This window comes from Biomphalaria glabrata, chromosome 9 (assembly GCF_947242115.1).
Source record: "Biomphalaria glabrata chromosome 9, xgBioGlab47.1, whole genome shotgun sequence".
In the NCBI taxonomy this organism is placed as follows: Eukaryota; Metazoa; Mollusca; class Gastropoda; family Planorbidae; genus Biomphalaria; species Biomphalaria glabrata.
In genome coordinates this window covers 12,390,093-12,405,297 of record NC_074719.1, presented here as the reverse complement: position 1 = coordinate 12,405,297, position 15,205 = coordinate 12,390,093, and the positions used below count along the sequence as shown (strand labels likewise).

General features: G+C 38.2%; 1 protein-coding gene across 1 annotated transcript; it reads right to left on the bottom strand.

The window, feature by feature from the left end:
- Positions 1–198: 198 nt before the first annotated feature.
- On the bottom strand, positions 199–8,493 carry LOC129928177 (uncharacterized). Its single transcript, XM_056041200.1, has 4 exons — positions 8,146–8,493; positions 7,810–7,910; positions 6,624–7,666; positions 199–2,991 (listed from the first exon to the last, which is right to left on the bottom strand). Exons 1-4 carry the CDS (start codon positions 8,491–8,493, stop codon positions 536–538), a joined length of 3,948 nt encoding a protein of 1,315 aa, XP_055897175.1. The 3' UTR covers positions 199–535.
- Positions 8,494–15,205: the final 6,712 nt, after the last annotated feature.

Below are 15,205 nucleotides of genomic sequence, written 5' to 3'. Positions count from 1 at the left end.
CAAGTACTTTTATTTTTAAAACCCTACTTTATTATTTTAAAATGCAATTAATACTAAATAGATAACAAATTCATATCACATATAATAAACTCATTAAGTACATTCTTTATATTCAAAAATATTCATACAAATAAAAGAATGTCTTACCCTCCCTGGGGGCGGCCATGTGCAAAAGGGATATTACATTATTACTGATATTAATTAATATGAAAATCTGATCCTGATACTCAGAGATGGAACAATGGACTTTAACGGGGAAAAAAATAGTTAATTCAATAATTAAAGAAGTGATATTTCTGAAATTGTTTATAATCTTCGTTGCCCCTCAGGACGAATTGAAATGCGAAAAGTTGTCATAACAAATGTTAATTGTAAGATATGAAAAAGAAGTTCGCCTTGCAATTGAATATTATCAAACACAAACTCACCACGAAAGTTGTTAAAAAGCATTAACCAAATTTTTAAACTGCACCCGCAACTGATGAAACGAAACAAACATATTGCTGAGACTTCTTGCTATTTTCGAAACATTCTTTTAAGACATTTGGCACCTAATACAACATTGAAAATATAAATATTCCAACACCAGCACAGCTGCAGCCGCTGCCACGCCACAACCGCAACAGTAGAAAAGACCTTCCATGTAATATACATCCAGCGCCATGTCGCTGGAGTCTTTAGCTTTCCAAATTTTGGTGCTGTTCGAACCTTTACTGTTGGTTCGGGCAAAGTGCTCTAGCAGCCCAACATCCCACATGAGCATAAGCCGCTCAGAGATCAGGTCGCTTAGGGCTGACTTTTTAGGAAAGATAAAGCCCATGCTAGTTGTCATTAGTTTTTCCTTCATGATTACCAGGTCCGAAATGTTACTTTTGTTTTGTAAATACTCAATTTCGTCTGTGAAAAAGAACGTGACGTATTTCTCTGTTCTAACCTTCGTCAGCTGATCTTCTAATGATCCTCTCACCTTTGGGTCATCCTGGGCAAATAACTCCATCTGATCGTAAAGTCGCTTTAAAATTGTTCCCCTTTTTGAGTTTTTCAAGATGTTAAAGAAAGACGACTCTTGAAATAGCCCCCACGTATAGTCTCCCCTTAGTAAAAGTTGCTCGTATGTTTTAATAGGAATCGATTCCTCTTGATCCACCAAGTTGGCTGTGATGTTCCCAGTGAAGACAGAAGTTAGAGCTAACAGCATAAAGCACCAAGACCACACCAGAAGACGCGCTGAGAACAGTTTGGGTTCTGGTAAACTGTCTTGGGAAAATATAGAGCCTAAGAATTTGAAAAATACGCTAATGCAGCTTTCTAAATTTATCTTCGAAATTTTACCACATCCCTTGCGTTTTGATCTCGTGTTGGGAATGTCGCAACTACAGATATATGCAAGTGATCCTTCATTCTCTTTTTCGTGATGCTTTAATTCATTCGTTTCATTTCCAGAGAAGATTATACTGTTGGAACACTTGACTAGATAAACAATTGATCGACGTGGTAAGTTGATGTCTTGATTGTCTCGTGTTTGAGTTCCAATAGACCGAGACTGTAGCGAGTATGGATTTGTGTTCATATTTCTTTGTTCGCTCATTTCCTCTTCAGTGTGAATCTCTTGGCCGGCTTCAGTACTATGACTTTGATCACTGGTGCCGGAATAGTGCGTATCAACTGTTTTATCTGAAGACTGGAAAGTATCTACAATGTCAGTAGAACTATTACTGCATAATAGTGAGTGATCCTTTGATAAGCCTTTCATGATACCTGTCATATTCTGCTTTGAAGTACTAGCTGTTTCAATCAACAGATGCTTCGGTTCCTCTTCTCTATGTGTAAAGTGATCATCATTACTGGCTGATTGACATAATTCTTGACCTACCAAGTTGCGTCTGCACTCGACGTTCTGGTAAATAAGTAAACTGTCATGGAAATACTTTTTGGAAACGTGTGCAAAGAACAAATAAAGAAACGAAGCGAATAGCAAGCTAAGCAAGAGACAGAGATAGACTTCCGGCTGAAACAGTTTTAATGGCGATGTGACCGGAAGTCTCTCGTTGTTCACGTACACACCGCTAATATTGTTCCAGATGATTGGGAAAGACAAAGAATGGTTAAAATACAAGACAGAGTTCAGCAGATACGTTGTTGCCCCGAAATCTACTTCTCCAAAGCCAACTCGGTTAGAGAAGTCGTTCCACTCGATGGTGTTCACCTCAGCAGGACCTGGAGTAAAAGAGAAGGTAAAATTGAGAGAGAAGGACAGAGCTTTAATGATGTCTACGTACAGGCCAACATATTCAAATTCTCCTGTCCTTGCATTTTCTTGTATTTTCAAGTGAGAAATCCATTCTTTGGCTAGAATTGTCAGATGCCTTCTATTCAGCCCAAACTCCATATTTGGGAAGACATGACATCTATAAGACCTATTTGTCAATGTTTGATTGAGGTCTATAGAATCCCATTCTCTCTGTCTCTGTTCCCTGTACATCAAAGTCAGTATGTGTGTAACTTGTTGACTTGTTGTATCGACCACAAATAAAGCAATGTTATCCAGGACAGCATTGCTCATATTTGGAAGGTTCTCGTTTAGATTTATGTCTTCAGAGGACACGATGATGGTAAAAGTAGTTTTGTGAGGCAATACTGCTCCTTCATCTCTCTGTCTCTCATAGTACAGTTGATGTACACAGTCTAGGATTAACTTGTATTGTGTAGAAACTAGAAGGAAATTACTCATCTGTTTGTTCTTGTAGAAATCCCACATCCATTTAGTCATCTGACTTACATTCCTTATAGCATGGTCAACATTGTAGTGAATCATACGAGCACAAGATAGAAATGGATGGCTCAATATCCAAGGAACTGTCTCAAATGTTCCATCAGACGTGGTCACTATCACAACGTCGTGAATCTCATTACAAGCTATCGTTTCAACTGGTGTCTTCACATCATTACCTAATGCAAGTCTTGTCCACTGTTTGTTATAGTGGACTGCACCTACAACATAACACAACATAATTATCAATAATTTCATCCTCATCTCGAAGGTAAAAAAAAATTACTCCTTCAGGCACATTTTTATTTTTACATAGCTAAGTGCCAAGAGCGGTTTGAAAGATTACATGTGTAGTAAGTTTACTTTCCTTTTCAGTGACAGATCTTCATTTATTTACTCAAACCTAGAACTGTTCACGAGTATTTGTTTATATCATACATATGCGATTAAATTCAAGAATTGCGAAGGGAAGCCATAATCATTTTTTCCCAGAGTGCTCTGAAATGCTCTCTAAATATTGCGCACGTTTGCACACATTAACTAAGCAAATACAGACTGTTATCCAATAGCGATGTGAAACATTTGCGTTTAAAATTTAATAAATCGCATCCAGATGTTACAGAATCAAACATAGGCTTGGAATAATGCTAGAGTTGTATTCTACTAGTAATACATGCACACCTACACAAAGTTACAGGCATATTTCATAAATTAACTTATTAGTAACATGTATTTAGTCAGGAATTAAATCAACCTTCGTTCCTAACTCAAATTCCCAAACCGGCCTTTTGGCTAATTATAAAAGTTGGTTTGAAACACATTTTTGAACAAACTAAAATGTTTACTTTTCAATATGGCCTACTTAAAAAGCACGTTACATATCTTATTTAAGAGACTGTGACAAGTCAAAAACTCGCTGTCAGAGTCACTCAAATTTATCACAGCATTAATTATTATTTTTCATTATTTATTTATTTTTTTTTTATTATTTCCCCATCCTACCCCTAAATTCTCCACCCGCCCCACCTTTTTCTCTCCAGGCTAGACTTAGTTGACCACATTGGAGATAGCTAGGCCACGTCCTTCGATTTATCTTCCCTTGACCGGGGCAAAGATACACACAGACTCTTTGATCTTATCGGCAGGATGTCTGACAGCCGCAGTGGACACCACCTTGTGTGGAATGCAAGTCACTCCTCCCCCCCCCCTTTCTTCTATGTCTCTCTTTGATCTAGGAGACCACGAGGACAAACACGCCCATTGACCTCCCAATGTGCGAATCCCATCTCTTGTCGGACTTCACCCACGTGTAAGATAATTCTAAGCCTAGGACATTTCCTGTTTCCGCCCGCATTTTCCAGGCATATATAAGGTAAATTAAATCAAGTCAGACTCTCTCTTTCTCATCCGAGCTGAGCTATCGAGTCTGGACTATATCATTTATTCTCCCTCCTAGAGGAATACCTGGTGGTAAGCCGAACTTAATCACAAGCTCCATCTTAATTACTTTGTGCATATTTCTCACTGGAGACTATTATGTGTATTTTATTATTTCATTTATATTTAATTAGTGCATTGTGTATTTCTCACTGGCGTAAGTAGAGAACATAAACATGTCCTATGTATGTATTTATGAATTGCATTAATCTATTAACTCTACGTTACTCAATTGATCGTTGATGCAACCGTGTATATATTTGTACACCTTATTTTATTTCCTTTATCTCGGTTGGCCGCCTTGATAATGTTACTAGCGCACTAATACTGCGTCTAGAGAAGAGTTATGAGTTATTTCCCCTATATTGAATTATCTCCCCTGTAGTCATTTCACTCTAACGAGAGTTGCGCCGCTTGAACGGACACCCTCTCCATTCAAGCGCGCTCCATTGTTCTCGACCTACGGTCATATGTAAACAAACCGTATTGGTCGCTGACCACCGCCCAATTCAACCCCCACCCCCTTTTTCTTTCTCTATCCACCTGTGTTGTTTATTTGAGATTATTATTTCCCCTTCTATGTACATTCTGTATTATTACTTTCCCTTCTCTGTACATTTTGATATTGCTGTTATCTGCCATCTGTTTTCCAAATCCCATTTGTCATCATCTCCCCATTGTGCTCTAAAGCAATTTTACCAATCTGACGAATGCAACTCAGTCGACGGCATCTATAAGATGCATGAGAGACATGTCCTAACTTGTCTTTATTTATCCGCAGCCTCCCTCAGGTGTCTGCCAATTTATTTGCTATCGAGAATCACCTACTGCCTATTTATTTATTGGATCAACGATCTATTTACCTGCCTATTTACCTATTTATGTGCTTAGTGCTATTCGGCACTGCACTTGCCTACTGAGATCTACTCAACTCTACCACTTGGCGCTATCGGCATTGCCCGCCTATTCGACAGCCCACCTGTCAAGCTATTAGGTGCGACGTCCCTATAGATTCAGATCTGTGTGAGACGTCATAGCTACGCCAACCCTCTGCAACTCACTGGACATATCCTGTCAACTACGCTGCCCACGGCAGATCAGCTCTGCCCGCAGTAACCTTGTGCCCACGGTAGCCAGCCACCCGCCCTACTGTGCCCACTACAGATATTAGATTTTGGGGATTGAGACTCCACCAGAACTATATCACCGGCGTCCCTCTATCCGCTAGAGCGCCACCGCCAGCTGCGACATCAACAGGACAACCAGCTAAGTCAGAGGACAAAGTGACATACTCTCTTATTAAATGCAAGAGTGATGATTAAAGCTAGTATTATTTAGAGATAGTAGCAAACCCTCCCCCTTTTTATTCTTATATGTATATTTATGTAAATAAATATTCTTCATTTTTAACTTTTGTATCTATCTTTCATTGCTTTGTCTCGTTGCGTGTCTGCTCCCGATTCATATGCTGATAGGTTGGTGTGTGATAGCTTTAAAAATAATCATCCCCTAGACATTAAACGCGCCAAACACACATCACATTTCCCCACCTGTCACAGAGACATGTTTTAAAAAATAAATGTTAATAGTGACAACTCATATAGTCATTGACTGTTGCTTCTAAATACCACTGACCATGTTTCAGATCCCTTTCTACTTGCTTTATCACTTTATTCTTCACAGAGTTCCAGACCTCACAGTTTATAACAAAATCATTGGCAATTGTATTTGTACGTTGAAATAAATGGCAAAGGAATTTCATATTTTAGAGATACATACTTCTAACATTTTCTCCCCCAAAAAAGAAAGAGAGAGAGAGACAGACAGACAGACAGATAGATAGATAGATAGATAGATAGATAGATAGATAGATAGATAGATAGATAGATAGATAGATAGATAGATAGATAGATAGACTTTCAAATATGTACTTATATAAAAACCTCTGTGCCTTATATGTTGAAATTATAATAAATAAGTACAGTATGTTAGTGTCGCTAGAAATTAGAAATTTTAATTAATTATATATTATGCTCAACATAAATTGTATGTTAAAGCAAATTCCCCAGTTTCGATAAGGAAACAAAAAGAAAATTATTCTACATGACAATTGGTTTGACTTTTTTTTTATTAATTTTAAATTACACTATTTGTTGTTGTTTTTTTAAATCATCAAATTGAATAATATGGATATTTTTAATACAAAATTCAATAGCAACAACAGAATAACTTCTGAAATAATTGAGAATAGTTTTCAACACCATACAGTACAAAGATGCATTTTTTAAATTCTTTGAACAGGATAGCTCTCAAAATTTCACAAAGCCGAAACGAATACAACAAACTTCTATGATTAAGATAATGAGCGACACCGCAAGCGCGTAGAAGCCATACAAAATGGATGTGAACATGTAACTTTTGAAATGTATCTTCTCATACTCTCTGTCCCCTGCAGATGTTGAAACTGAATCATTGTTGGGAGTCATTTTAACCTTCAGTAGTAAACCATAATCACTCATCACTTGTAGTTTTTCCGATATCCAGCTTTCCAGTTCTGAATCTTTTGGAAGAATAAATCCAGAGCACGTTTCAAAAATCACATTTTTTAGAGTAGCTAATTCTCGAATATACTTTTGACTAATGTATTCCTGAGTTGGACTGCTCAATATGGCCACAATGCGACCTTTCTTAAGTTGATCGACTATTTCTTCAGTGGTTTCGGTAAAATCTGGATTTTCTTCTCTGAATTGTAAAATTCTTGTATAAATATCACGTAATGGCGTGCCCTCTATAGAATTTTGGAGTGCATCGTTGAAGGAGGAGTCTTTCTCTATGACTATCTTGTAGTCTCTTCTTGCTAGGAGATCCTCTAGAGTTGATAAAGGAAGTCCCCTGTTGTTGTCTACGAGATAGGCCAATATATTTCCAGAGAAGATTGCGTTCAGCACTAGTGCCATCACGCACCATGTCCACACCATAAGACGAGCTGAAACATTGCTTGGGTTTGGCAGGTTGGCTTGGTTTAGATACGAGCCCATCAATTCAAAGAGAAGATTGATAACATCATCGTAGATGTAGACATACGAGGATTTAGTGGACTGTCTTTCTTTGATCATTTTGTGCATTAAAACCGTTTGATCGCCATCACTTTTATATGCTTCATTAATCGTTAACTCGGAGAATTTGCTGCGTATGACTTTAAAATTTGAAACGCTTTTTAACGTGTCGGAAACCTTTTGCTCGCTGTTGAGGCCTTGACCTCCTTTCATCAGTGCACCAGAAGATAAGTCAATAGCACTAACCTGGCATTCAAAATCAACGCGTTGCTCTGTTTTCACAAGACTCTGATTGGCTGCATCTAGCAGACGATCTGTTATTTCAATACTACTAATGTTATCGTCACAATGACTGAGACTTTCCCGCGCACAAATCTTAAGGATGACCAGCGTGTAAACAAGACTGCACATAAAACAATAATAAACTTCACTTCGAAAAAATGCCACAGTAAGATCTAGAACATCGGTAGATGTGTCTGTATTTACATAGACACCGGTGAAGTTAGAGCACAGCAAAGGGAAGGTGACGGTGTGGTTGAAATATACCATTGACATGCTGGGATAGACAGACACCCCAATGTCAAATTTTGATTGACTGATGAGTCTGGCAAAATCTTTCCAAGACATCTTTTCGTCCTCTCCTGGAACTGGCGAAAAATTGTATGTGAAATTTAACGCTTCCGAAAGGAGTCGAACAACATTTGTTAAAAACCCTTCATATTCTACCGTTTTTTTTTCTTTGTTCATAACCTTATAGGCCAAAGGAAGCCATTCTTTCGTAAGTAACTTTAAAGTGCGGCCGTTCATCCTATAGTTTACATTTGGGAAAATGCTGCACAATCTGGGCACAGAAACACTTTTAAAATGATCTGTGATTCTTACCATGTCACGTGCTCTGTCCTTCCCCCACATCAGTGTATACACTTCTGACACTAACTCGGTCACTGAACTAGATATAATAACAACATTGTCAAAAAGAATTGACTTGATGCCCTTGCTAAATGTATCGAGACTCTCTGAGTCTACGAAGAGCATCAACTGCATTCGATGAACCATGAGAGCTGCTGGGCCTCTTTGTTGTCTCTGGAACACATTGTTGAGAACCTGCATAAATATCTCCGGGGCTTGGGTCATCACAACGACATTGGTCATTTGAAACGATGTGTACATTTCTTCAATACGCTGCTCAAGCATTAATTCCCCAAGTTCGTTGTTTGCTGTCGTGTTCATGTACACAATCACGTGATTAAGACTGTATAATCTATTTAAAGATGCAGTGACGTAACGATGTTGACTTCCTGCGTTTTCCTCTAGAACCAACATCACGTGATTCCACCCACAGTTATGCAAGTGATTATATAGAATTGTTTCCATGTTTTGATTTATATTAGCGTCTTCATCCCTCAAGCCGTAAAAACGCCATCTTCGAGGAGAAATTGGTTGAGACTTTAATCTAGTCTCTGTTGAAACAAGCACCAATATTGCCATTGAGATTACAACGTGATACAAAAACATCTTGTCTGTTGCTGAATTAACATTTCATCTTCTCAATACGATTTTATTGCTGTATTACAATATTATCATCTTAATACGGGGTATCGCTACACTAAGGTTCTAATACTCTAGTCGACAAGAGGAATATTATGAAACAACAAATGATCCGAGTAAGAAATATAATGGTTGGTAATGAACTGTTGATATGTTTGAAGTAAACAATAATATTGGTGAACTAACAATAACAATTTGTTCAATGCACTAAATAAACTATAAGAATTTGTTACTTAAATAGCATTTATTCGGATATAAAAAGCACAAGTAAGACTATTAAGGCAGTATTCGCATTAAACACTTTTGAAAAGCATTGTGAGAAAAAACAATTGTTCTTAAAAAGAGTCATTTTTACTAGAAATGTGTGGTCAATTCCTTTAGCTCTTAGAGTAACTATTGTAATGGAAGAGCAAATGAAACACTGTGATTGGGAAAAAAAAATATTATCGAATATAAGATTTAGAAAAAAAAATGTAAATATCATTTCAAGTAGTTCAACTGATAAGAAAAATAATGTCAACATGCAAACTGTTTGATGAAGTGACGCCATTAAAAACTCAAACAATGGCTGTATTTCATGTCCACAACCCAACTAGAACTGTAAACATTGGATAGAGTTTTATTGTGTTTGGTTCCATCATCTCTCTCTCTCTCTCTCTCTCACACACACACACACACATAAACACACTTTTTCTTCACACTCCGACTCTCTCCTTTATTTCTCTCTGTTGTGTGTGTGTGTGTGTGTTCTCTCCATTCTGTCTCCGTTTCTTGTTGAAGCCCACAGAATCACAGAGGTTAAAGTACTCAGATTGTCATTGCCTTTAAATGGGTGAAACATTAAATCGTATTTATTTCAAGATTAATCGCAGATCACACCAAAATCTGGCTAGGGATCAGTTTCAACATATACTTGTTTACAATTCCTTTTTGTGATGCGACACAAATGTGGGAAATGATGTAAACGGCCCTCAGACCAATAAAATGTTGGCCACCACTGATACGTTGTATAATTTTTTAGAGAGCCTTATACGTTTGGGGGAGAAAGGGGCTCTTTGGAATTTAGGGCTCTTGGTAAGTTTGAGAGACTATTAGTGGGACGGGTGTAATGATGATGTAAACAGATAATAGTGAACAAATAGATGCTATCTTACTAGATTTTTCTAAGGCTTTTGACAAAGTCCACCACCATAGTTTGCTTAAAAAATTAAAATATTTCGGCATTAATGGTTCACTGCATCAGTGGATTAAAGATTTTCTGATAGGGAGAGAACAAACTGTAATAATAAATGGCTCTAAATCAACACCGATAACAGTAAACTCAGGTGTACCTTAAGGAACAGTCTTGTGTCCACTACTATTTTTAATTTACATAAATGATTTACCAAATTGCATTACTTCAGGAACAAAAGTCAGATTATTTGCAGACGATTGCATAATATATAGAACAATAAAAACAACACTGAACACAGATATTTTACAAAGAGAATTAGATGAATTACAGAAATGGGAATCAAATTGGAGCATGTCTTTCCACCCAGAAAAATGTCAGTTGTTAAGAGTAACATTCCACTTATCTTATCTTATTTTATATAATACAGACGTTACTTCAAAAAAGAAGATGATTACGTCCTACGCGTCGTGAATTTAGTCATGCATATTAACCAATGACTTAAATTCAGCCAAGTCACTGGTTTTCCTGGCTAGCTCAGGCAACCCGTTCCATGCTCTAATAGCACTAGGGAAGAAGGAGTGTTTGTACAAATTTGTCCTAGCATATGGGACGAGGAATGTGCCTTTATCTTTGTGTCTTTCAGAGTATTTTATTAAATTTTGTTTTTGTATTTGAAGATTATGGTTCAGTGTTTTATGTATGATTGCTACTTTACTTTTGAGCCTTCTGTCCTGAAGGCTTTCTAAATTTAGTGATTTTACTAAAGGTGTTACTCTAGTCAAATGTGAATATTCGTTTGTTAGGAATCTCACTGCTCTATTTTGTGTCTGTTCCAGTTTTTTAATGTTTTCTTGAGTTGAGGGATCCCAAACGGAGGATGCATATTCTATTATTGGCCTAACCAAGGTTAAATAACATTTTAGTTTTATGTTCTTATTTGATTTATAGAAATTTCTTTTAATAAATCCTAATGCTTTGTTTGATTTTTTTGTAGTTTCGTCAATATGTGGATTCCATGACAGTTTTTCATTTATTATAACAAAAAAAGAATGGGACGATATGGAAACTATTGTCACCTTAAACGCACCATTACAATTTACGAAACCTGATGGAAAGTAGCCTAAAACCTTACATTAAAGCTTAAAATACTGTTTTTGAAGTAAATATAAATATTCAGACAAAGTTCGGATAATTTAAGGCAGCTTTTTAAATTCTATTTTTTATCGTTTTAAGCGGCCCCCGAAAGGGGAAAAGACGCTTTTAGTTTTGTGCGAAATGTCTGTCCGTCTGTCCGACCGTCCCGTTTAGATCTCGTAAACTAGAAAAGATATTGAAAATCCGACATCACAATATTTTAGACCATTCAAAGTTCTGATGCAACGGCTACTTTTTTTTTTCCTGAAAGCGAAAAATCTAATTTTTAAAATCAGTTATGCAAGCAGTTTTTTAAAGAGAAAAAGCTAATTAGTATGCATTATAAGTTAGACCTAATTTAAAACGAATAGTAATCTTCATTTTCTTAAACTTTTTAAGTACACATAAGAGTCATTCCAATTACAGATTAGGTCTATTCAAAACAATTACATTTTGTAAGGACCAGGAGAGGCTCGGTAAAGCGCTTAGCTTCCGAACCGAGGGTCCCGGGTTCCCGGGTTCGAATCCTGGTGAAGACTGGGATATTTAACTTCGGAATCCTTGGGCGCCTCTGAGTCTACCCAGCTCTAATGGGTACCTGACATTAGTTGGGGAAAAGTAAAGGCGGTTGGTAGTTGTGCTGGCTACATGACACCCTCGTTAACCGTAGGCCACAAAACAGATGAACTTTACATCATCTGCCCTATAGACCACAAGGTCTAAAAGGGAAACTAATTAGGCCAGGTTCACATCTAACTTTGCATTCACTTGCACCTATCCCTTGATCTGCAGCACCATTTGGGCACTACACAAGATCTGTCAATCTTCTTTCTCCATTCTTATCTCTCATTTGTCTTTGATATAATTTCATTTGGATGTTCTTTCTGAAAATATTGAAGCCTGCCTGGGTCACTAGCGGATCCAGAACTTTGGAGTGGGGGGGGGGGGCGATTTTTTTCCAAACCCTAACCCTAACGCCCAGAAAACCCTAACCCTATACATAAACGTGCGTACAGCACACACACACACACACACACACACATATATATATATATATATATATATATATATATATATATATATATATATATAAATATATATATATATATATAAGAATAAATAAGCAGTATTTCTCAGTATTTTCATGCATTCTTCACTGCAGAAACGCATTCTCCTGACATCTACAGCTCTTTATCCATCAGTGGAGTTCGGGGCGAAGCCCCGACGCCAAAAAGCGTTTTTTTTTGCTTTTTTCACTGCAGAAACGCCTGCTCCTGACATCTACAGCTCACTATTCATCAGTGGAGTTTGGGGCGAAGCCCCGACGCCAAAAAGCGTTTTCTTGCATTTTTCACTGCAGAAACGCCTGCTTCTGACATCTACAGCTCACTATTCATCAGTGGAGTTTGGGGCGAAGCCCCGACGCGAAAAAGCGTTTTCTTGCATTTTTCACTGCAGAAACGCCTGCTTCTGACATCTACAGCTCTATATCAATCAGTGGAGTTCGGGGCGAAGCCCCGACGCCAAAAGCGTTTTCTTGCATTTTTCACTGCAGAAACGCCTGCTCCTGACAACTACAGCTCACTATTCATCAGTGATTTTCGACGCATAAAGCGTTTTCATGCATTCTTCACTGAAGAAACGCATTCTCCTGACATCTACAGCTCATTATTAATCAGTGGAGTTCGGGGCGATGCTCCGACGCCAAAAAGCGTTTTCATGCATTCTTCACTGCAGAAACGCCTGCTCCTGACATCTACAGCTCACTATTCATCAGTGAGTTCGGTTCGCCCCGACGCCAAAAGCGTTTTCTTGCATTCTTCGCTGAAGAAACGCATTCTCCTTACCTAAAGCTCATTATTCATCCTATTAAAAAAGGACCTTTTGAATAATATTGTACTTGAAAAATATTCTAATTTGAATGTATTGCAAAAAAATCTGATTTGTTCCTTGAAAAGATCAGATACCCCACATATTTAGATTAAGGCTTTGAGGATCGCCGCCGAAAAAAAAATTCGATAAATAATATTCAATAAAATTCAAGCATAAATTGTGTGTTATAGTCCAAATTTAACTAGAAAAATATTAGATTGAGAAGAGGTTGGATAAAAGGCTACTCATCTCAATCGTGACTCTTATACTGAAAATTTTTGTTTGAATTCTAACTTTTCCAAAGCAAAGTCTTTCTTAAAATAATTATGATAAATTCATGTGAAATTGCATAAACTCTGTCTGGAAATGGGAGGGGCGGTAGAATGAAAACGATTTATCCTCGCTCCTTTTTATAATTTCTGCTAATGATTACATTTGGCATTAAAGAATAAGGGTGGGGCCACTCGATACGAGAATTTAATTTATAGCATATATAAATTATATTTGTGGCTGATTTTTTTTTTTACATTTTGTAATTTCTTAACTATAATACAAAAAGAAAAATTATTGCTTCGTCCGATGAGGGAAAGGAGATGGCATGTATCGCCCCTCCCAACTGTTTTTTCTTTTATATTTACTAATCATAAAATTTGAGATTAGAGTGTGGTGCGACATAATATACAAATGGTTTCACATATCAATTATATAGAAATTCAACTATTTTTGTTCACAAACTATGATTCCTCCATAAAAATATGACCGCCCCCCCCCACTCAGAGGGCTAGAGCGGGGAGGGCAGTACATGCAATCGCCCCCCCCCCCCCTTTACCCCACCGAATCGGCCAAGATACCTGAAGGAGAGCGACATAATATCAAATTTATATATCAATGCAACTAATCTTGCTCACAAACTATGATTTCTCCATAAAAGTAGGACCGCCCCCCCCCTCAAAGGGTTTAGGTGGAAAGGGCAGTAGAGGTTTCACCCCCCTCCCCCCACACACACCAATCGGACAACAGGGGAACGACATAATATAAAGATCGGTTAAAATATCAATAACAAGTTTTAATCATATAGATATTTAATTGATTCTTTTGGCAAGCTGTGATTTCTACAAATAAATTGGACCGCCCCCCCCCCCACTCAAAAGTTTATGGTTGGGGGGGGGCGGATTGATGCTATCGCCCCCTCCCGACCCCACCTAATCGGCCAACATAAAGAGGGGGGGGGCGAAATAATCTAAAAATAGTTTGAGATATAAATAATTAGTATATATTATTAACATAAGTAATAAATTCGTATACAAATTGTGTGACTTCTATACTGAATTCGTCCGCCCCCCCCCTACGGGGGGGGGGGGGGGTCGGCCGAGTGGGGGGGGCGATCGCCCCTACCGCCCCCCCCCTGGATCCGCCAGTGGCCTGGGTGGACCACTTCGGGGGCCGATTTTAAGTTTGTGTTTCCACACAAACTGTCTTTGCAACCTTGTTTTTTTTTTAGTGCACTTTTTGTTTACACTTTGGTGTCACCCCAAGTTCTCAAATGGGCCCCAACTAGTCAAGAGTCATGGGCCCAAGCGCTGTGGGCCCCTAATAGTCGTGGGCCCGGGTTAATTAAACCCCTTCGCGGCATGGATGCTACGCCACTGGGTGACACTTACATAAAGATAGACCTCTTGACCGTTATTAGAGATTTTGTTACAACGCTGAACTGATCGATGCTTAGGCATTTTAACAGCTCTACATAATTGTTAATGTATTATGGTCTCTTTGTGTTCTACGTGACTCGATATGTTTGACATAAGATCTAGCTGACCTCAAGCCCTCGTCAATTTACATAAGGAATTATTAGTTATAGGCAATAGAATAACAGCCTCAATTTGGCCTAGGTCTACATAGCTATTATCTCCCCTTTAGCTTTCAGAAAACGTAATAGAAATTATAATCTCTCATCTTATCTCATCTCTGCCTGTTGTCCCTTTTGGGGCATAGGCCACCAACCAGCTTCCTCCAGGTATCTCGGTTCTGGGCGAGTCTCTCCAACTGTCCCCACGTCTTGCCAATCTGCTTGGCATCTGCTTCCAAATCAAGGCGCCATGTATTCCTGGGCCGCCCCCTCCTTCCTCTTTTCTTGGGGGTTCCAGGTTAAAGCTTGCCTTGTTATGGATGCAGGCTTGCGAACGGTGTGACCTATCCATCTCCAGCGTCTCGGTA